The sequence below is a fragment of the Takifugu flavidus genome, chromosome 21 (genome assembly GCF_003711565.1).
Source record: "Takifugu flavidus isolate HTHZ2018 chromosome 21, ASM371156v2, whole genome shotgun sequence".
NCBI classification, from domain to species: domain Eukaryota; kingdom Metazoa; phylum Chordata; class Actinopteri; order Tetraodontiformes; family Tetraodontidae; genus Takifugu; species Takifugu flavidus.
Window position 1 is genome coordinate 4781091 of NC_079540.1, and position 23446 is coordinate 4804536.

Here is a 23446-nt window from a genome sequence, read left to right on the forward strand (position 1 = left end):
AAGCCGCGGCATACGCTCCGGATCAGCTGTCGCACAAACCTCCCATTATTACATTTATTAGTAATTATGGCAGTCTAGACTTGTAAAAAAAAAAAAAAGTAAAACAAAATGAAAAAAGCTTCCGCTTTACAATCAATAAAAATATTGGTAATGATAACTTTCTTTTTGCGGGGACGGAGTTTCGCATAAATAAGATCACACACATTCTGTCACACGCACACGCATGCACACAGCCGACCTGGGCTAACCAATGCACTAATCGCCTGCCCCGGGCAGAGGAGGAGCTTGGTGCTTAAGTAGGCTGCCAATCAGTCAGTCAGCTTCACATCCAGAAGCTCCTGCGGCCAGGCGCGCGCATCACTCCAGGTGCCAAAGTACGTTAGTGAGACAACTCCGGATCCGTGGACGTGGAGAAGCTTGGCATTTCTGCAAGGGGTGATCCACACACCCCCGTTATCGTCTTCTACTTCATTTTGTGGATTTTTACTTTTCCTGGTCTTTTTTTTTCATCACTCCCGCCTCTTCCTCTCTTGAGCGGCTCTGACTTCTGAGAGATTAGCTTTACGCGCGGACATGTCTTTCCCTCAGCTGGGGTATCCCCAGTTCCTCGGTGCCTCTCATGAGGTCTACGGAGGTGATCGACCGGCCTCTGCCCGTGAAGGAGGCACCGAGGGGGCTGTCAACTCGCCCGCCGCTGCCGCGGCTGTCGGTTCCATGCTGGGGATGTACGGGAGCCCGTGGTCGCCTCACAACTACAGTGCCTTTCTGCCGTACAGCGGAGCCACAGACCTCGCCCTCATCTCCCAGATGGTGAGTTCTGTATTCTGCAGGTGATGGACTCTCAGAGTTCTGCATGCCGGGAAGTAACGCGCAATTACGCAACAGTGTCAAGTAATTAAGAACAGCTCAGAGCTTCCTTTGATGGTTAAGATTTCATTTGTATTTAGGAATATTATTGTTGGGATATTTCATGACTATGTAACGTGTAACGATTTTCCAGATACTTTGTCTTAGTGTCACACATTATTAAATAAGTCACGTTTTGTTTGCAAGATTTTTTCCCAGATGCGTTTTGTAAATAAAAGTAGGGACATTTTTGGAAAATGATACTATAATTATAAAAACAATTCTTGGTGCTAAATGATGAATATAAACACGGTTTTATACAAATAGATGAATATTTTAATAGTAACTAAAATTACCGAATTTGTAAGTAATTTTAACCGTTGACTTTAACTATTTATTTGCTTAAATATCAATTGGATATTTAATTTTTTGCACTTTTGTGAATTTGGACTAAATAAATCAGGTCACGTCACTCCTTCATTCCCCTCTGAAACATTGATAGAGTTCCCAGTATGAGCTGAAGGACAGTCCCGGGACTCACCCGGCCTCTCTGCCCGTCCACGCCGCCCAAGGATTTTACCCGTACGGCCAGTATCCCTACGGGGACCCGTCGAGGGCCAAAGCGGCCACCAGAGAGACCACCAGCACGCTGAAGGCCTGGCTGCAGGAGCACCAGAAGAACCCTTACCCCACCAAAGGAGAGAAGATAATGCTGGCCATCATCACCCGCATGACACTCACACAGGTGGCTTCTGACTGATTATTAAAAATGGCTCTCTTGTTTTTTCACTTTCACATTTTACATTATCAAGTTGATATTTGCACGTTATTGAAGTAGTGATTTTGATTTGTTTTCTAGTTATTTTATTTATGCGTTATTTTTAAAATAGAACGACAGCTGTGGGTTTGTTTTTGGAAATCAAATTTCCTATTATTAATTTTGTTCCATTTACTAATGTGCGCATTATATTTTCACAGGTGTCAACGTGGTTCGCGAACGCACGCAGACGCCTGAAGAAGGAGAACAAGGTGACGTGGGGCCGCAGCGCCGAGGACCGTGACGGCCGCATCTTTAGCAGCGACAACGAGGACGAGCATGGCAAGAACGGCAGCGACGACGAAGACGAGGAAGAGATCGACCTGGAAACGGTCGATATCGAGAGACCCGAAGATCAGCGACCCGGCGAGCAGAGCACCGGCAAAGAGGAGGAGAGACGGACCCTGGCGCCAAAAAGCAGGCCTCGGAGCAGACACAGAAGAGTTCGGACAGCAGCAGGACGCTCTCCGCGGAGGGCCTCAGAGGAATTGAGGCGTCTGTTTCTCTCAATAGATCGCCTGTTGTCAAATTGGATCCTTCTACCGGCAGACAGGAGTGCCAGAGACCTCAGCAAAACAAACCTAAAATCTGGTCCCTGGCTGAGACCGCCACGGCCCCGGACAACTCTCATAAACTTCCTCCCGCGGCCCATGCGCACCACCCGGCGTTAGCCTCCGCCGGCCACCCGGCGTTAATCCCGGGTCATGGGATTTACACATGCCAGATTGGCAAATTACACAACTGGGCGAACGCAGCTTTTCTGAACGCCAACTCACTTTTGAACATGCGGTCGTTGCTCGGAGGGGCGCCCCCAGGACACCTGCCTCCACACGGCGCCGTGCCGGTCGCGCGTCATGACGCACGGGCCGCAGCGGTGGTGTCCGGCTACTCGGGCACGGAGGATGACAGTGACGTGGAGTCGTCGGAGAGTTTCAGTCCCAAAAGAGACGGTATGGACATCATTTAACCTCTATAATCACCCCCCTTAATCACTCCACACATGCATTTTCACAGCTAAAAGAGTAATTATAGTTCTGTAACTGTACACTTTTATTCATTATTGTTTTATTTATTTTTATGTTTCTGCAGAAGACACCGAGCACAGAAATGACTCCATCAAGTCCCCGTTTCAGCTGATCACTGACAGGTAACCTCGTTGATTTCAAATAAATTTGGCACGATGACACGATCAACCCCCCCACTTAATAAAAAAAAAATCCTGCCCAACGAACCATAAAGTAGAGGTAAACACTGTTACACCAACTGGGCAGAACTCAGGAGAACATAAATCACAGGGCCGTCTCGACTTTAACGCCTCGTCAGGCAGCGGTCTGATATATCCTGCGGGGTCCCCCCCACACACACACACACGCCGAGCTATCGCCAACTGTGTCATTTAAATAATCTCCCTCCGTTTATTCACGCCCCCTCACTGAATGCAGCTAATGTTTTTCAAATAAAGCGCTGATAGCAGCATCAGGAATGCAATGAAGCGTGAAATGGCATAATTTACCTTTAGTTTTGGTGGTCCATTTGCATAAATGGAGTTTAATATGATTTGGGATTGTATTCATTCAAAAAGTGACAAATATTTCAAAGATACGTAAACCATGAGTGATAAACCGGACCTGATTTCACCTGTGTAATCTCTTCTTGTTTTCTTTCAGACCTCATCATGGGACAACACCACAACGGGTCCTGACAACAACATCATGAGAAGACAACGACGATAAAAAAAAGAAGGAATACATTTATTTAACGGAGAACAGTTTAATGAAGGATATTTTTAATGGGGAAACCTGTTGTAGTATTACTGTTTAGCTTCAAGACAAAGAGATTTTTGGGGGGGTCAGATTTGCTCACATCTTTCCTTTTCGTCCTCTGTTTTTATTTGTTTGTCTCCTATATTGTGAATGAGATCCTTGAGAATTGTAAATATGGGATATGAATTTGTCTTTAAAGAATATATTTTCTGGTAACTAAATAAATGTCATTATAGTCATTTGTTATCTGAGACTGATTCTCAAGAAATAATGAAAATCTAGAAGCCAGATTTAATTCCCAGAATTGTTATTTACTGATTCAAATCAATATTATTTAATCTGATCAATCAGATTTTTATGCTCACGCCATAGTTTAACTTTCCCTTAACACACATGGTAGCCTTTATTATTAAATCAGATTGAATCCACCTTTTAATTTGCCATCTCGGTCGCTGAGTCGAGTTTGTTTTACACTCTTCGTGCCAGATAAAGTCTGCAGTGTCAGCCCTTATTAGCAAAGAAAAAGTCTCGGCCATATTGAAATGTGCTCTCTTCGCCAAAAAACCCAGAGACTTATGCCAGTGGCTTGGAAGCCAACGCAAACGCTGCTGAAATTGAAAATGAAGATTTCCAGGACCTTGTGAACCCGCGCCTGGGCTGAAAGCACAGGCCTCCCCGCTTTAAAGTTGGATTATACCCCCTATGTGCCACCACTGCCGCCTCTGAAATATGGATCAGACGACAGGAAAGGCCAGCAGCCAGTATGGGGGCGGCCGCTCGCGGGGAGGTGGATGAGAGGAGTAAAGAGGTGTGTGTGGGGAGGGAGGGAGGGGGGCACTGTGCATCACTCTGAACCATCCATGAGCTTCAGAGGTCCAGTAATGGATTGTATTCATATAGAAAAAGGGCTGTGGAGGTCTGTTTTTTTTAAAAAAAGATGGACTCTGAATATTAGCAGCACTTCAGTACGTCTAAACGGGCCTGTGGATCCCCAGAATCTTGCACAGCTTAAAAGTAAAGAAAATAAAATCAGAGTTTAGAGGCCGCTTGTAAGCTTGTACACTGCTCAATCGTAGGATGGCTCGGGCCCCCCAACGGATGGGAAACTGGTCAAGGCCAAGGAAACTTGATTGTGGAGCATTAAGACACCCGTTTTATAGCTCCTGCTCCATCCTAACCAGGCTGGGAATGCCAAACCTGGATAGCGGTTCTGAATCCAGACTGGGTGGCCTGTGCTGGATTACATGCAGTAGCCAATAAGAGCGGGCGTGCGAGCGAGCGAATATTTGTGATCCAGCATGTTTACATGTGAAGAATCAAGAACAAACATGTGGATATGAGTGGTTGGTCCTGATGAAATCCCTTTTTTGGCATCAGTCTCTTCAACCGCTCCCAGAACACACAACCTGCCCCATATTTTAACCTGATTTTTGACATTAAGACTAATCTGAAATATGAATTTCATTTAATCCACCTCAAGTCAAGAACCAGTGGTGCAATGCTCAGAGGTCGCCCAAAGGTCACATCTTCAGCTTTTTGGCCTCACCTCTCAGGGTAGGGATCCTTTAAACACCATTATTAGATTGGTTTAACAAAAACAAATATGTTATGGGCCCTTTATTTATGTTTATATTGTAAAGAGAAATACGGCCTTCGATGTAAAACATAGTGTTCAACAAATTTACCTGAGGAAATCAAATTGTATTAGCAACACTAAGCTAACAGATCCAGATTTCATACTTATTGTCTCCTACTACAGGCACAATTACTATTAAAAAATGAATTTGTTAAATGTTTAATCCGAGGCTGAATGGATGAACCCTATACTGAAAATGTTCTGTAATTTTTACCTTTTGCGTAGGTGCCGCAGGAAAATTTCTGGATCCGTGAGACCATCATTCATCTCCGGAATGACAACAGAGAGAGCAAACTCAAAAGGGAGAGAGGAAGGGATGATGCAGTGAGAGCTATCATTGATGTGAGAACAACATGGACTGGAGCCAGATACTTGAGGCCATTTTCACTTCCTGTGCCAGCTCTGACAGACTGCCACCGCCACCACTGAGCAGAATATCAGCCACGCGTTCTCATAACCACGCTTCACTTTTTCTACTCTTCATTCCAGCCAGACCAGGCTACTGTACTTCCAAGTACCCAAACAATATGTTATTCTTTCAAACTTGGATGTATCAGTGAGCTTAGCATGATGGGGCTGAAAATGACATCAAAAAGCTGTTTAATTAGTCACAGAGAGTGGCCAAAACATGTTTTGTTGTGAGCGGGCTGGGGGAAAAAAAGAAAAAAAAGTGAGCCGATCCAATTTATGATTAGTGTTTTTCTGGCGAACGGTGGCGGAAACTTCTTCAGAGTTTCAAGTCAACACTTCCTGCTGGTTGTTTGTCGCACAAGCTGCCACGCAACTTTTCAGAAATAGACCTGGTACAGGCTGTAAAAAGCCAAAAGTGGGTACAACCTCCGCTAATGCTTCTGGAAAACACTCTTTGTGGAGTTTTTTAGAGTCTTCTCAGCCCCTCAAACACTCAGTGTGAATAGAGTCTTCATTGCTGCTTTGGTATTCTCATATAGGCCCTTTGCTGGGTCCTAATCCTTATTAAAGAGGTAGATTATGGAGGGGATTTGTCTTTGATTCGCCTGTCCCATTGCTCTTTTCTGTCAGCACCTCACTCTCTTTCTCCACATCATTCTCGGCTTCTTTCACCGCCTCTCTGCCCATCTTGATGGGTCGGTCGGGGATCGAACAATGATTTTCTCCATGTGCCATCCCCTGCACACACTCCCACCCTCAGCCGTCCTCCTGTGATTACGGCCGCGTATATGAGGCCCCCCGATCGCCTGAAAAGATTTGTTAAAGGCCCCCAGTGGATGAGAGAGGCCCGGGCTTGGAGGCCAGGCCCTCATGTGTAGGTCTATCCCTTTTCGAGGCTCTCTGCATGGGGGTGAGCTTTCCAGCTACAGCGGTTACCCCTTCTACTCCAGCACACAGAGATAATCGGGCTTAGGTAAAGACGACGTGCTCTTTTGACAGTCATCAGCTCATCATTGATCCAATCAAGCCCAAATCCACCATTGTTTGACGCTGAAAATATCTCAAATCCGCTTGTGCGGGAGAGAGAGGGTGCGCTCTTTATCCTGCCAATCACTCCTGACATTCCTGCCCCTGTTGCCATGGCCTGGGGTCAAAGGTTGAGAAAACAGAGACTCCGGGTGAATATCGGCCAGTGAAAGGAGGGACTTGGTGCAACGGACCCATCGGGCAACCGACGCAGGGGGTAAATGTAGACAAGTTGGGGCTGTATAGCCCCACTGAGAGGGCCGGTCGGACAGAAAGAGACATGGAGAGGCAGAGAAAGGGCCAGTGGAAGAAAAAAAGAGGGCAAGAGAAGAGTGCCTGTGAAGAATGAAGCCAAAAAAGGGGTTAGGGAGGTACGGTGTTTGATCGCCAAATAGGCTGTACAGAGCTTGACCTGGAGGGGCCAGAGGAAGAAAAGGCCCGATACACAGATAAAGGCTCAGGGATGAAGTAATGAGTAGGCCAGTTCATATATCTGGAATTTTTAATGGGTTTAATGGATTTGAGGGAGACAACCCAAACAACAAACACCAATTAGAGTCGTTAACAAACAATAGCGTTGTGTGTGTGTGTGTGTGTGTGTGTGTGTGTGTGTCCATCTGCAATTTGAAATGGAAATGTACCTCCCAGAGCAATGACGCTCAATGCATGTCACTGCAGGATAAGCAGGGCACCGGGTTAAATCTGTTGTAATGTCGTCAAAAGAATAATTTTCTGTACCCAGTGTATACATATGTGAGCAAACGTTTAGACCAGACAAGATATCATAGGGAATTTAGTCCATTCACTGTTCTTCCACAGGGATTAGCGGAATTAAGCGTTTACACAAAAGCAAAGTATCAAAACTCATGGGTAATTCAACAAGCACCGCTGTTCCGAGTTTACCCGTTTCTGCCGCTTAGCCGGTGTTTATTGTGGCACTGCAGCTGCCGGCGCCGCACAGACAACCCGCAAACACCGTTGACGCTCTTTAAAGGAGGCAAATTTAATATACAGGGGAAATACACACAACAAATGGCGTGAAAGGGTGGGAGCGATAAGTCTGCTCTCTTGTTGTCTGCCCATTCACGGCTGTAATCTGAAGGGAAGAAGCAGATTAGGGAGGGTTCGTGGCCGAGTGCTCGCATCGCTGCTTCCTTTCAGCCATTTTGGAACAATGTTTATCGACTGGTTTGTTACAGCGTGGCAACTTAGTTCGGTGTGCTGCTGTGAGTGTCGTGGGGTGGTGGTGGTGGTGGTGTGTGTGTGTGTGTGGTGTGTGTGTGTGTGTGTGTGTGTGTGTGTGTGTGTGTGTGTGTGTGTGTGTGTGTGTGTGTGTGGGGACCTCACCGTGTCTTTGTCCGTCACGTATAAACGGTGCGTTCGAGTTCATCCACATCTGGCTTAGCAAAATCACAACCACAGCTTTCATATAGTTTTAGGGACCCGTAATTTTGGGGGGAGTCTGAAATAACTTTGTAGACCTTTTCTCCGTTCTTTGTTGTAAATACGATAATTTGAATTGGGAAAAAAAACGTACTCATTTGTTATCAACCTTCAGCAATAAACAAATAAATAAATAAACTGTGGTGTCTTTTCCTCTGCTGATAAAGACAGATGACTTTGTCACATATCGCTACAGTGTAATTACACATGATATGCGTGCAATCTGCGCGCACACGCACACACACACACACACACACCACACACACACAACACACCACACACACACACACACTCATTCATCTGCCCAAGTCATTTAGGGTAATAGAGCTTAATGGAGTATATTAACCCCGTCCAGCTTGTTTCCCCTCTTAGATGTGTGTGTATGTGTGTGGATGTGCACAGGAAAAGAAGAAACCTGCCAACTGTTTATCTGCAAGGACATACACACACACACACACACGCACACACGCTGGGGGAGCAGAGATCTCGTTTCCCACTGTCACAGATGCTTTACCCACCTCTCCATTAGTGACGTGATTGGAGTGGACACAGAAAACCAGCAGCCTCGTTCCCACAGGAGCAATCTGAGGAAATTATTGCCCCCGCCAGTCTCCAGGGAGCGTCAATGTTCCACAGAGAAGCACTTAATCGACTGCTATCACATGCGGCTCTCTGTCATCCACCTCGTGCACGTTTTCAATAATTTGGTGTGGATTTATTCTTTGTGAAAGCGCATGCGGTCGCCTGTCAGTCAGCGGAGGCACGCCGGCGCACGGCATCAGGAGATCAGATGGTGTTAGACTGATGAGGAAACATTATTTAGCCCACATCAGCTAATTTTCAGTGTGAGCCAATAACTAACATTCCATAATTACAGCAAGCTTCCTGATCCAAATGGGATAAAAGACAAAATATTTTATAACAAAACAGGCCTGATGTTGAGCTGGACACCACTGGTGGTCAGTGATGCCTGGGAGGTCCAGTCTGAGTACCAACATGAGACCTGGAGCCACCGTTGAATATATGCATGCAGACGAGCGGACCACTCTACCATCTCTGGTCATTTACAAAAGTCAGTGACTATCTGACCCCTGCTCAGTGATAACTGCAAGCTGAGACGCTGGGCGCGCACACACACACACACGCACACACACACACACACACGCACGCGCACACACACACAACACACACCACACACACACACACACACACACACACACACACACACACACACAAGTTGTAGTTCTCTGAGACACCAGATGATGGCACTTGAGGTCTAAGACAGCGCAGAGCTCCTGAAACGCTGGTGAGAGGTTTTGGCTCTCGGTTTCCATTTTTAACCCTAAAGTACTTCATGTCCGCTCCAACACTGTTTACATGTCCTGCATAACCACAATTGGAAATATCTTTATTACAGGTGCTATCATAAAGGGATGGAGGACATTAGAATTTTACTGTAGGTACAAACGCAGCCTAATCAGCATCAGGTCGTCTGAGGAAAAACTCTCATTAGTGGATAATTATTGATGCAGTGCTGATAGAGAGGCAGATAATCTTGATTAGCCTAATTTACCTTCTTCTGGGAAAATGGGGAATTCACCCCGTGGGATCAATAAAGTGCTATTTCCTTTGATAAATATGAAGCTGCATGTGAAAGAGGAGAAAATCCCACCCTCTCAAAGCTTTAACAGTAAAAATAGAAGGTGTTCAGAGGAATGAACCATATAGCTGCCATCTTTATTGTTTCATGTCAGATAAAAAAGGTATTTTCCAATACGTGTTTTAGCACCACTGGTGGTTCATTATTACAGCTCTGAAATCCAGAACATTCACAGATTATTGTCTTTTTGAACTGTCTTAAAACCAGGTGACCAAAGAAAAATACAAATCCATCATTAGATCCTATGGCAGCGAATGTTACTTCCTGAATTTTGAAGGATTTCTGTGTCTTACATCATGTTTTTAAGTCTTTCTCTGGATTAGAAACATCCCCAAAGTGAACACCCGATTATCTCTTTAGAAATTAATTTTTACATTGTTTTATTTATATAAAAGTTCAATCGGTATCTTTTTCAAGAGATGTCATGTAACCACAGGGTGGAAATAAATCTAAACACAAACACAAAGACAAGTGGCATTCAAATGACAACGTGGCCAGACACCGGCAAAGAAACTGTGAAAACACGTGAGGAATGAAGAGATAAACAGATACTGTAGCAGACAGAGGATCAGTGAGAGTTGAGGTTAAAGTGTTTGTTAAAGGCTCTATCGGTCCCTGCGGACTGAGGCTTGAAGAGCTGAATAATGTATGTCCGCTCTCCCGGAGTAATGAAGTGGAAGTGATGGGGGGGAATACGGCTAGCCTCTCAGGGCTCAACGCAAACTGTACACACTCTTAAGAGCTGCCTGTAGCCTAACCCTGTCTCCCTCTCTCCATCTCTGGCCACCTTTGACGCGCGCACACTCGCCCGCCCGCGCGCACACACGCACAGCAGCACAGCAGCACAGCAGCTAAGAGGGTTAGCTTGTCTCTGTTCTCATATCCTACATCATTGATGAGGAAGACCAGGGCATTTATAGTATCCCACTTGGAGCCCAGCAGATCCTGATCTCCCATCAAGCTCTTATTAGATGTGAGCAGAAGAGCAGCAGATAGCATGGCTGCTGCTCGGCGGTCAGACAGGCACTTGGTGTTGGCAACCTTGTTTGTGGATCAGATCAAGCCTGGTTTGCGCTTGTACTTGGACGGTGGCGTCGTGCTCAACAAGCAGCAGCTGCCGTAGACTCATGGCTGTGATAGATAGAATGGGCGAGCCCTCTCTTCCTCATGATCCATTCATTGCTCATTTTTCCTACAGGACAGAACGTTGGAGAACGGAGAACACTCTGCTTCTACCACTCCTGTCTGATATCTGATGAACAGCTACCTATCTACCCTACTCTAGAGGTAGGAGCGCAACCTGGACAGGTCAGAACTCTCGTATCTGTCCAGTAGATTCTAGCAGACTCACACTTTGGTAGCTTAGCTTAGCATAAAGGGTTCGATCCTTCATTAAAGCCTCCCTCACCCTAACCCGCTCTTAGGTCAACAGTCTTACATACATCAGTTTAAAAACACCCAAGTAAAAAAATGGATTCTTTTTGTAACTCTAACTCTCCAGGATTCGGTTCCTTTTAGGTCTGCTGTCAAAAGCTGGGAAAGGTACCAAAATAACCCCGGCCTTGGTGACCTGCGGTCGGGGGAGGAACGTGGATAAAACTGATACAAGGACGCAACAAGAGGGGCAAAAACTTCTGGGGTTGCTAAAGGGCATTTATGTAATGGATGCCAGGAGGCTTCGGCTATGAAGGTCCTGGGTTTGAATCCCGCTAAAGGCCTCTCTCTGTGCCAGTTTCCCTTACAACTTGCTCGACAAAGGCACTGATTCGGACTCCTGATCTGGTCCCTGGGAGCTGCTCACCAGCCCCCGCTGCCCCTCAGACATGGGTCACATTCTGTAAAACTGTCTTTGCAGGAGTAGGAGTTGGTTTGAAGCCCCTAAATGTTGACTTGGCTTTTTCCTAACCACCCGCTAATGTTTGGTTGGTCGGGGGAAGGAAAAGCTAAATCCAAGACGAAGGCTCAAAAAGCATCTACATGTTAAAAAAAGCGATTAAAATTGCATAGATTTAAGGTGGAAAATAATTCAAATGTGGCGCTGTGATTGAAAGAACTTGTGATCGCAGTTGTTTGGTCCTCCCTTCCAAACACTCTCCGCGCCGCCTCACCGTCGTCCTCATCCCACATTAACACGCTTCTATCATTAACCCCACGCCCCACCTACTGCATAATAGCTTGAGCTGGGTGCAGGATGGAGAGAATAGGAATGTTTCCTTTCTTTTTTTGTGGAGCATCTTGAATGAATGATTGATGCTGGGGGAGCAGGATCAGAACGATGTAATCACGGTCTAACGAACCCAGAGCCTTAAGAAATATATACTGGAAGAATTTCATGAATTTATAAACACACCGTATATTAATATATAAGTAGTCTATTGAATATGCAGAAAGAAGGAAATAAGATCACCTATCCATCTCCATCTCAGCGCATTCTTTAGATTTGTTCTCTTTAAATTCAATCTGCTCGTTCATCTACATTTCACAACTTATTTCCTCCGTAAACTACATAAAACCAAGATTAAATACAGCCGTGTTCATTGTCAGAGGCCCAACAAATTACCCTTCTCTGTGACTGATGTGTGTTTTGTGTAACGCTGCGGAACGCCGGCATGAGGAGATAACTTCATCTGCGAAGCTTTGACCACAGATGAAGGAGCGACAGTCGGAGCGTGTTCGGTGGATGAGCACCTTTCACGGGACAAATGGAATGTCAGTCAAGCACTGGTACACAGATGCATTCTCCCCGGAGAGGCCGGAGATGCTTTCTGGTGATGCAGCTCTGTTGTTCCAGCCCTACTCTGGCTGCACTGGGAATATTTTGTCCTTTTACCCCTCCACATCCCCTCGCTCCATTTCAGATCCCCTGACTATTAATGATTTTTTTTCCCTTCCCAAGTTTGCCCCCTTCTGTTTTTTCTCCTTTTCTTTTCCTTGTGTGGGTTTGCTAATTTCTAATGCAACTTTCTTCTTGTTTTCTCTCGACATTCCCCCTAAATTCTTTGCATTCCTTCCAATATATTTTAATGACAAAGACTTGAGGAGGGGGATTTTTTTGTGAAACCAGGAGGGGATGCAGGCCTGGTTGCATACACCATGCTGTAGGTTTGTCCACTATTGTTGCTTTTCATGAGGCGGCACCTTGCCAAGAGGTCCGTGCAGCAGCGCCAGTGAGGGTGCAGACGAAAAAGGTCCTGAAAACAGACATACAGTAGAGAAAACAAGGGAAATTAACAAAAAACTGTTAAAGAATGCCTGAATATTGGACTTATTGACAAGAAAAATGACCCTAAATCAACCATGATGTGTACATGAGACTCAAAAAAGGCAGTTTTTACTCAATCAAAGTAAAATATTGATATATGAGTAAAATGTTCATCCAAAACACCCGTCAACAATCTCAATATCATGAAAATAGGGGATTTTAAAGATATATATGTTGTTGCTTTATGACAAACATCACTGTGTGATTTTGAATTATACTTGTTGGCGTCACACATCGCCATGGTAACAAATATGTCAGGTGTGTCTAACAAATACTGTATATTGCTTGTAACACACAAATGTTAAAATGTAAATAGAGCTTCTAATGATGATTCAGTTTTTGACTCATCCAGCCACTTCATCCACCTCTAATCAGGAGTGTGGGAGGTGCTGGAGTCCAGCCCAGACACTTTAGTGGGTTTTTATTGGCTAAATCCAACAATCTGTGGTCAAATCTCAGCCAAAATGTGATCACAATTTCGTCAAGTTTGTTTTTAAAAATTTTATTCCCAGATTCAGATCTGAAGCATGTTGGCGCTTCTTCCACACAGAAATAGATAAAAAGCAAATATTTGTACTAAATTTCTGTCACCTTACAAACCAATAATGCCTGACTGTTGACATTTATGCACAAACTCATTTATCATATACATACACACGCTCAGAATATGAGATGAAATCGAAAGAAAGAGAGAGTTTAGGACGAAAGAAACATTTCCTCTTCGCCGGGACCGGCTTGATTTTATTATTATATACATGACAAGTCATTCAGTTGGTAAAGGTGCTTACTCCAGGGAATAAAGAGTGTTTATTCTTTGATTAATTTGCTTTGAGGAGACGTGAAATTTCCCCCACTCATGAATACGTGGATGACAGGGAGAGTTCTCGGCAGTGACAAGTTATCTAAACTACAGGGCAAAACGATTATGCTAATATCAGGTGGTTGTCATCAATCATCTCATGTCAATGTGGTGTCAAGGCGTCACGTTCCTGATTCCCCTTCCGGCCGTAGCACGGCGCGAATGCGTGTGTGTGTGTGTGGTGTGTGTGTGTGTGTGTGTGTGTGTGCCGGGTGTTTATTTAGAGAGGAGAATTGATCACTTCCTTATAACGCCTGGGGACTTCCAGGGGGCTACATGGGTGCTTTAAAAGCCGGTTGGGAATTAATTAGATGAGTTTCTTCATCTTGGTATCAACATCGGAGCGAGCGCGCAGATTCCGGACTGACGTCACAGAGACGCGCCTTAAAAACCAAAGAGCGCACAGCAGAGAGATGCACGCTTTGATCACACGCACACATGCAAACACGCTCACCTCGCATTAGGATACTGGAGGTTCCGTAAATGTCGCGGTAGCCGGGTCACTGGACCTGAGGGGAAGAATGTTTTTGCGCTGCGTAAAATGAAAGTCGTGCGTAACTGCTTGCGCGTTCGTATTTGGAGAAGGCGGTAGATTATAGACACAATATCTGTATTCTGGAAGTTTTACCGGTTCATCAGCTGTTAACCAGTGGGAAAGTGCAGCAAACAGAGGAAAAGTGCGCGGTTATTGTTGGATGTAGTCCAGTTTCTGATCCTCCTGGAGCCATGGCTTACTCTCCGCTGGGATACTCCTACTCCACAACACCGCAGGTACTGTGCGCATTTCTACATATTTATTATTTCCCCGTGACAGCTTTCACATTGTCAAAATAACACCACACCTTCTTTTTTCAACACCTATATCGCAACAATATTCTGAGGGGGAAAAAAAACATTTAAACTTTAGAAACAACTGAAATCGAAAATTTTGTGAGGCAAAAACAACAGAACGAAATAATCACCACAAAACTGGACCTTCGTAGTGACACGTTGAGAATAATTTTGGCCTATATTTGCCACAGTTCCTGATGACACCCAACTCACTGGCCGGTTGTCTGGAGCCCGGAACGCCTCCCTCTCACTCGTCGCTGCGCCCCTCAAGCCAGCTCACCTCCGCCATTGGAGTCTACAGCGGCCCATATCCAAAGACCCACGGTTACTATAACACCAGCGAGGCCACGGCTCTCTATTCCAGAGTAAGTTTATTTGCCTTATACGTGTTAATAAAATTCCCTTCATTTAACTAATATCTTTCCTAGACAATAAGAAATGATCAGAACAAATTGCAGTTTATCTTTTGGGACTTAAATTGTTTTCTAAAACTTTTCAGGGGACACTAGATCTCAAAGACAGAACTGCATCTGGACCTGTGACACCATCTCAGACCTCTGCCTACTATCCCTATGAATATCCGTTTGGCCAATATCCATATGATAGATATAGGTATGCCCCTTCAGACTTTAATAACATGACTAATGGTTCATCTCACACATAAAGGTATCATACAGGATGTATAATGAAATAATAAAGGCTGACTTGTTTATTTTGGGTGTTTTAACCCTCAGCTACTCTTGTTCTGATGGTGCTTCCCGTCGGAAAAATGCCACCAGGGAGACCACCAGCACCCTGAAGGCTTGGCTGCAGGAGCATCAGAAGAACCCCTACCCCACAAAGGGAGAGAAGATAATGCTGGCCATCATCACCAGGATGACCCTCACACAGGTCAGTTTTAGCAAAATATTGTCCTTTTGCGTTAGCTTTACTTTGCTGGCCCTATTTTGTTTTTTTTACGCGCATGTGATATTTTTGACCTTTTTCCTTCTCAGGTGTCTACTTGGTTTGCAAATGCGCGCAGGAGGCTGAAGAAGGAAAACAAGGTGACGTGGTCGCCACGAGCTTGTAAAAGCTCTGACGACCGAGGCTGCGAGGACGACAGCGATGACGCCGAGAAGCCAGTCGGTAGCGACAAAGACCTCCCCGGTGAGCCGCACATTCTGCCCGCTTCAGAGTTTTGGGGTGTGTGATAAGCTAAGACTTGGTGTTGTTGCAGACCCGCCGTGCACAGACCTGCAGAGCGACCTCGAGGACTTCGACCTGCTGGAGTCAGACGGTTCAGACTGTGAACCAAAGCCGCAGTTTTTTCCCGGGGACGATGGCGCGGGCAAAGACACGCCCCTCTCGCACGGCCACGTCGCAGAGCCGCTGCACAAAAAAGACGGACTGTCGCCAGAGTGTCCCAAACTCACATCGGTCCACCAGCAAAACTCCCCCTTCTACCCCAACCCGGGCCTCCAAAGTGCAGAAGCCAAACCCAAGATCTGGTCCATCGCTCACACTGCCGCGTCTCTGGATGGCGCCCTGCAGGCAGAGTATCCGCCCTGCATGCTGTCGTCGACTGGCTCCTCCTCTCCCGCGTACGCGTCAAACATGGCGCTAACCAAGGGAGACGGGCAACAGGAGTCGCCGGTGTCCACCCTCAGAGAATGGATGGACGGAGTCTTTCACGGTCCACCTCTCCAACATCACAAACCAGCCGAGGTGTGGAAAGATTTCGCCAGTGCTGGGATGGACAGCAGGACGCTGGGACAGCCCTTCGAACTCATGAGGTCGACAGCGTCTTTGTAGCTTGGCCAGCACCTTATCAGAGGAATATTTCAGAGACTGCTGGACGTCTATCTTTTGGTGTCGTTGTGACTTTTTGAAATTGACCCTTGACCCTTGGCTGACATTTCAGTTTACACTACGAATGCTGGCAGATGTAGCATTAAAACCATTTTTTAAGATCAGATTAAGATTCTAGGATGAGACAGACAGCAACAGGCTGCTAAAAGTTAATGGGAGGTTGACCTAAAAGACAATATTCAAATTAAGCTTACAGTTTTACAGAGTTTTAAACCGTTCTGGCTGCATCTGGTCTTAAATACGGTCTAAGATGTTTCCACCAGGGTGGTAAATACTGCGTTTGTGATTAGGAGACAGATAAGTCAGGAATTACACCTTTAAGTAGGCTGACTGATGACTGAAGTCCATAATTAGCTGCAGGCACATATGCAGTTATGTTATTACCAACCAGATTCAGGTTCGCCTTTCTGTTACCATTTGCTCAGCAGGATAAATAAGATACTTTATTTCTTTTTACACAAGTATTTTAATTTAACCCTGATCTCCTGCAGCTGGGAACTTGCCTGTGTTTTCACAAGCTAAATTGTATTGAAGGTGTTTGAACCATATTGAAAAGTTTGGCTTGTTCTCTTTTCTTAAAAATGTGGATAATGTAACCAGAACATTCCTGGTTACCTGGTTAAAATGCTAAATCTTTATGCTTTAATTGGTGGACTTCAAAAACATCCTATTGACTTTAACATATAGAAGATTTGACAGGTAAGGTTTAACCCTCTTGATGAACGGGAGTTGGTCGGTTAAAAAAAAGATAATATATATAAATATATATATATCGAGTTTGGGTATCTGGGTTAACACAAATGTACATGTGAGGATGTACGTTTCACACACGTGGAAAAAAACTCTACACAATATTGTATACCTGCACTGTAGCCTGCACATTCACTGAGTCACAAAAATTAAAGGTGTATTCAGCAGCATGGCAACGTTCTCCGAGTGTCCTTATATCAGCTGACCACCGCGCCAGAACCACTGCTATCGGCTTTAATGGTGCAGATTTTGGTCAAGGATGGTTTGGAGCCGCTCCGCAGTTTTGTGTGTGCGTGTGTTTGTTTCCGCGCGTGTGTGTTTTTAGGCAATGAAAGCGGGAAAGTGGGCGGTATTCAGCCGTGACTAATGGAAACACACAGAGGAGGGTGCTGCTAAATTGTTAAATCGATGCCACATCCACCTCGGTTCCAGATATAGCTGCAATCAGCGATGCGTCCCTTTTCATTAGGCCGCTTTTGACTTTGTCAGCCTGGGACTGCGAGAAAATCCAACATGCACAAAATGCTTCATAAAACCTCTTAAAAAATCTTAAATAGGTGTCACATCTTTAGCCGCTTCGGTGGCTTCTCACGCGACCGATGATGGTGAACAGAAGTAAACTAAAGCAGGAGGGGACGACGTTTTCATTAACGCCAACTGTTTAAGGAAACCCTGAAAATGTTTTACACCTTCCGTGGAGAAGCAGGAGGATTGGCAGAAGTTGTTTTTTTTTTGTCACCCTCATCCCCCCCTTTTTTCCCTCGGCTGCCTGTTTTCGATTTAGGAAGCGCGATAAAGTATTTATCAGAACAGAGCAGGAATCTGCCTCGGCTTTGTATGGAATTAACCATTTCAGATTAAATAATTCAGGATGAATTCAACCGAGAATTTCATTCTGTTTCTGCCTCATAAATAAGTCAGATTTGAGATGATAAATAATGACATCTTGTCTTCTTATTTCTGTAAAGTTTCCTCGGCTTGCTGTCTGAAAGTGTCTGTGGTTGGCTGTGAAAATGTTCCCCTGCTCAGACGAATTTAATAATGATCCAGGGGGGGAGTCTCTTTCTTAAACTTTGGAGCTGCCGTTGACCTCAGATGGTTGTCGGGACAGAGAACAGTGAGCTGCCAGAGGGTTTCGGCCCCAAAGTTTGGGCTGAAATTGAAAAACATCAGTCCCCACAGAGTCCTTGGGTTTGCTCCATTACCAGCTCTGACTCGGTGGCGCTCTGGGTGCCGCTGCTGGTGCTTTTGGGGTGGATCCCCTGCTCCTCAGGCCTCCTCCGGTTGGTGATGGACCCCTCTTCAGAGATGGGGGGGACGGGAGGTCTCGAGCCCGGACACAGCCTGCGGGTGTGAAAGCTGGCCTCTGGCTAGGTTGATGGCGATCTGTCCTCGGTCATCTTGTATTCCCGCTCTTGCTGTAGGGGCTCCCCCGGTGGTTCCTCGCTGCTTTGCCTCGAGGGGGGAGGTGTGGTCCAGCATCTTTTGTAGCAAGCAAAATAAATCAAATAAATAAATAATAAATAGATTAACATACAAGAGACCCCCCTCTTGGTTAAATAAAAGAAAACTTCTTATTGAACTAGTGACGCACACAACAAACACGCTCACCTTCAGAAGGGACAAGGACAAACACAGGCCAATGGAGAAAACCTGGACCACAGATGTGGACGCTTCCAAGGCGAATTAAAGATTGATGGAAGAGCCGAAGGATGACTCTAATGTTTAACCTCCACTCAGAAACGTTGACGTTTGCAGGAACCGGGTTGATATTTGAAACAATCTCATTTAGCAGCTTTGTAATGGTGGGTTTGTTTAAAGGTGTGTGTCGGCACTTTTACAGGAGGAACTCCACCTGTGCACTGTGGCCCGTGTGTGTGCGTGTCCCCACTGTTTCCGTCTGGCTTCAGAGACCAGAACTAACTGATTCATATCAACCGATGTCATATAACAAAATGATCACGTGGACAAAGATCTTTTGAGGACTCCAAACGATGGACCCTGCACCGTCCAACAACCTCAAGCTCCCCCCTCCCCACCTCAGCCCTCCCTCAACCTTCCTTCCTTCTCATTTCAGACTCATCTTCTTCTCTGTTCTCCCTGTTTACCCCCCCATCTCCGCCTGCTCTCGACACACCAGCGATCCACTCAGCAGCCAGCCTGACACGAAGCCCTGCTCCTTGGGCCATATAATGTGATTAAGGCTCAGCGCGCTGCTTTGGCAGTTTGAGGAAAGTGCGGCAGACCCAGATCGCCCTCGCAATTCGCGACTTTGAGGGAGCGTTGAAAGGAAGCCTTCCCATCATGCATCTGACATTGTGTTTCTCTGAGCAGATCTTGAAAGATCTCCACTGGAATGTGGAAACAGGAAGTACTGACAGCTTTAAATGACTCTCCTCCTCACACCTATTTCCTTTCAACGCCGTCTGTCAGATAGTAAAACACACACACGTGCAGTCTCTTGCGCCTTGTCACACACACTTTAGTTTCGGGGGCTATCAAAGTGCTGAGTGCAAACCCTCTCCTACAAAAACTGTCACACGTCGCCAGAGGTGTCTCGCCCCGCGCAGTAACCTTCGGCGCTCCTGGCACAGGAACAAGTCATTATTTCCATGGTAAAGGTCAGACGCTCTGTCACCTGACTCTAAAGTGGAGCTGAGTGGAGCTGCCCTGAGACAATGACCAAAGGTCAGTTTTCTGTTTTGCCTCTCAGAGGGTAAGTATAGATTTGAGGATGGGCATTTCACGATCTGCCTTTTGGTCACAGTGGCTTCCAGACATGGAAGTTCAGATAATTGGCTACGGGGAGCTTCATAATGAGCCTGAGGGCCTGTAATATGACACATCTTCAAGGGGAAATATTCTAATGGGGCAATTACAGCAAGGAGTGGGATGTTTTGTGCTGAATGAGTCATTGTTGTGGAGGTGCACTTGGCTCCAGAATATTGGTTTATTTAAGTCTATTAGCTAGTGTGATTCATTTTAGAATGTTTAGAATGTTTTTCCACATGATAATTATTATTCCGAGCTTCATAATAGTTCAGGCCACTTTATCTTCAAGAAGTCTCCTCAATAAGGCGGCTTCGTGGAGGATCTAGGAACAAGTCGCTGCAAATGAGAGGGATTCAGAATTATAAAATGAGATTAGTCGATATTAAGATTGTTAAATTATTCAACAATCCAGAAGAAAGAGGCGTTGTTTAATTCAGCGCAATTCATATGCTCAGTTTCATCTGAGTATTTTGCCCCCGGCGATGCCTCCAACCCAACCAGCCGCCACCTCTGAATTGCTCCGACTCAACCGCAAAAACCAACCAGTCAGAGCCCTGACACTGACCCGGCTCGCCAGCTACGTTTTAACAGTGCACCTCTCCTCCCTTCAATCACCCGAAGCTGTCCTGACTATAGATGAGGTTAACTACAGCATAGGCCTCACTTCCAGGAGTCACCGGGGCCAATTATATCAGCCTGACTACTCTTCCCAACCTGAGCTCTCTGATGTGGAAAATGCAGTTCCACTGGCTGCATCACTGGGGACAGAATAGGCTAGTGCTGTCTGGAGCCTCAGCCAAGTGCAGGCCAATTTGGCATGCAGAGGTCTATGGAGAATAAGCCTGATGAAATATATATATGATCTTCTTCAAACATGTATTGTTCCACACTATCAGACTGGCTCCTTGCTGATGGTTCTCTGACTTGGCAGAGCGAGACTCTACAAGGGAAGCTGATGTGGGCCGGTGCACACGGACTACTAACCGCCTCTTTACAATAAGGAGATGACCCATATCTGGCTTATTGATTTGACTTCAGTTGTTTAAAAATAGTTGTAAATAGCTCTAACCTAGTCTGGCTTTAAAATGTATAGATGTGTTTAAATTTTGAATGCATTTAGTTTTGGTATATTGAGGTTAATCTTTTGCGTCACACAATTGTACACGCACCTTCAGGATGCGCAAAAACCCCAACCTAAGTCTCCGACGACCCCTACTGGTTGAAAGGGGAAACTACATCTGACAATTCAAAAGGAATAGCTCTTTTCCTACACTCCTGTGGTGCGCCATAACAACGGCGGTCCTGAACTCTGTCAGGAGCGGAAAACCCTTAGAAAATAAGGAACAACGTTTACAGGAATCATTTCTCAGATACATAATTTATTAACCAATATGGCAATTTATACAAAGAAGCAGACATGACGTGTTTCAGTGATGGTGCTTCTGTTTGAACCGCAATCCACAGTAGCCGCATGTGCCAATTTTTGTATCCTTATCCTGGTAAAAAGAATAAAATTCACAGTTAGGATCTATCAATAACTTTGTATACAGGGTTACTGTATTATAGAACAATAAAGATATGTGTGCATCATTTCAAGTTATTTCTTTATGATGCTTCATTCACCAGGTTTATGTAGACTTTGGGATGCCCCAGAGCTCCTCCACCTCCATCACAGGACACCACCCTGGATTCAACATCTGTCACTGGCTCCTCAGCCACCAGCTTGATAGCAAAGTTCTTGTTCACCTTAACATAATTTCAGTTCTGTCAACGCGTTTCTTAAAGCTTAACAGTATAAAACTGATGACAACCCTGATTGAACACAAAGTCCTTCACATAAAGTAAAACAGGTTTGGAGAAAATGTTTTGTGGCTTAAAAAAACATGATTAAAGTTTATGTGCATACATTTTCTCTGCATGTTGGAGATCAAATTCTTACCTCCTTTTGTCTCCCGGTGAATCTGGCTCTCCTGTAGTCGTCCTCGTCGTAGACCTGACAGAAAAACACCATCATAAACCAGCATGACCCAAACAAAAATATTTCATATTTTGCTTTTGCGAGACTCATTTTGAGAAATCGCTGCATCCAAACGCTTAGGCATCTCCACACGGATATTCAATGGCACATAAATGCAAGCGTACATGTTGTACTAGGGAACCTTCTAAAGAAATGTCAACTCAATAGATCTCTAAAACCCGAGAAATAGCTAGGTAGTAAGAGGCTAAGCTAATGTCGGAAAGACGGACGGTAAAGAAGAAAACCGTTTTAATCGAAGCTTACCTGGCCAGTGTGGGTAATAACCTCGCCAGTACTGGAAGTCTCAACACTGTAATGACTGACAGAACCAGCAGACAGCCTCAAAGGTGAGACCAATAGCTTAGCATTTTTACTGAAGGACAGAAGTCTACCCACAGCAGCGGCCATGTTTACAAAAACCTCTCTTCCCGTCCTGCATTGCGCGAATATTAAAGTGGGCGTTTTAACCCCCCAGTTTGGTCTTTAAGGTGAAGTGTAATTTAAACGGTATCTCGCCCAACTTATATTTATACTATAGCTATTGGTCAAAAAAGATAAAAATCAAAATTCATTTATATGTATATTCATAGGTAAGAATGTTCAGGAGGGCCACGGCCAATAGAATGTCTGATAGACCTAGCTGAGGGTTTTATATTATAGCAACACCGGAAACGGTGGAGGAACACAGTAGCGCATTGCAGCGGTCATGTTGTAGCTTCTACTGGTTGATTTTACTATTCCCAGAATAACCGAGAGGTTAGTTTGCTTCCACTTAGTGTATGAAATGTTTATCAGCAATATGTGAGACGTTTCTTTTTAAGTCAGCATTTGTCAGCAGCAGGTCAGAATTTGTGGAGCATGTCCTCTTGGCATGCTAACTGTCCTGATGCCATCAGCTATAGTGGCATTTCCAATAACTGAAGTGTATGTAGAGACTCATTTAAGGTTTTTACATATGAATGTATGAACCCTTATTATTTTCTACCGATTATTGATCATTAGATTGGGGAAGATATTAGAGGAAGTTAAACATTTTGGATAAACATAGTCAGCTTCCTGAGTATCGTTAATGTATGAGATTAATTATAGACTAGCGTGCATGTTTTGCCATAAAGTAGTACTATATGCAAACGTGCCCTAAACCTGAAATCTACGCTTTAAAAAATCTTTATTTTGTCCTAACTGTTTGCATTTCAATAGTTCCTCTGTTTCCCTTTGCAGCATTTGCCACCATGGTACCCATCGTCTTCAAACACCTGGCTTTTACCTTTTCTCGCCACCTGGCCCAGATGAGCAAATTCAATCTGACGTCTTCCCCAACAGTTCATGCTTTCAGATGCCTCTACAGCCTTACCACTGCCCCTCGTGCACTTGTGTCTTCAGTGAAAAGAAGTTCCATCCAGTCCTGCTCATGCAGTCCCACCCCTGAATCTGGTCCGTCTCTGTTGGGGCAGTGTCAACATGTCCCCTGCATCCAGCCCTCTGCAGGAATGAAAACCAAA

At 45.1% G+C, this 23446-nt stretch overlaps 3 protein-coding genes across 3 annotated transcripts; 2 read left to right on the top strand and 1 right to left on the bottom strand.

The window, feature by feature from the left end:
- Window positions 1-282: 282 nt before the first annotated feature.
- Window positions 283-3665, top strand: irx1b (iroquois homeobox 1b). The gene is given in 6 exon segments (XM_057021412.1): window positions 283-810; window positions 1349-1591; window positions 1825-2049; window positions 2052-2613; window positions 2753-2810; window positions 3331-3665. Coding segments are annotated over 6 exon segments (1374 nt in total). The 5' UTR covers window positions 283-573; the 3' UTR covers window positions 3380-3665.
- A 10240-nt stretch (window positions 3666-13905) lies between these two features.
- Window positions 13906-17325, top strand: irx4b (iroquois homeobox 4b). The gene is made up of 6 exons (XM_057021463.1): window positions 13906-14494; window positions 14746-14919; window positions 15054-15166; window positions 15289-15445; window positions 15550-15703; window positions 15774-17325. Exons 1-6 carry the CDS (start codon window positions 14450-14452, stop codon window positions 16346-16348), a joined length of 1218 nt encoding a protein of 405 aa, XP_056877443.1. The 5' UTR covers window positions 13906-14449; the 3' UTR covers window positions 16349-17325.
- Window positions 17326-21286: 3961 nt separating this feature from the next.
- On the bottom strand, window positions 21287-22395 carry ndufs6 (NADH:ubiquinone oxidoreductase subunit S6). Its single transcript, XM_057020667.1, has 4 exons — window positions 22209-22395; window positions 21867-21920; window positions 21551-21673; window positions 21287-21423 (listed from the first exon to the last, which is right to left on the bottom strand). The coding sequence occupies exons 1-4, from the start codon at window positions 22350-22352 to the stop codon at window positions 21355-21357; spliced, it is 390 nt and encodes a 129-aa protein (XP_056876647.1). The 5' UTR covers window positions 22353-22395; the 3' UTR covers window positions 21287-21354.
- Between the last annotated feature and the right edge of the window lie 1051 nt (window positions 22396-23446).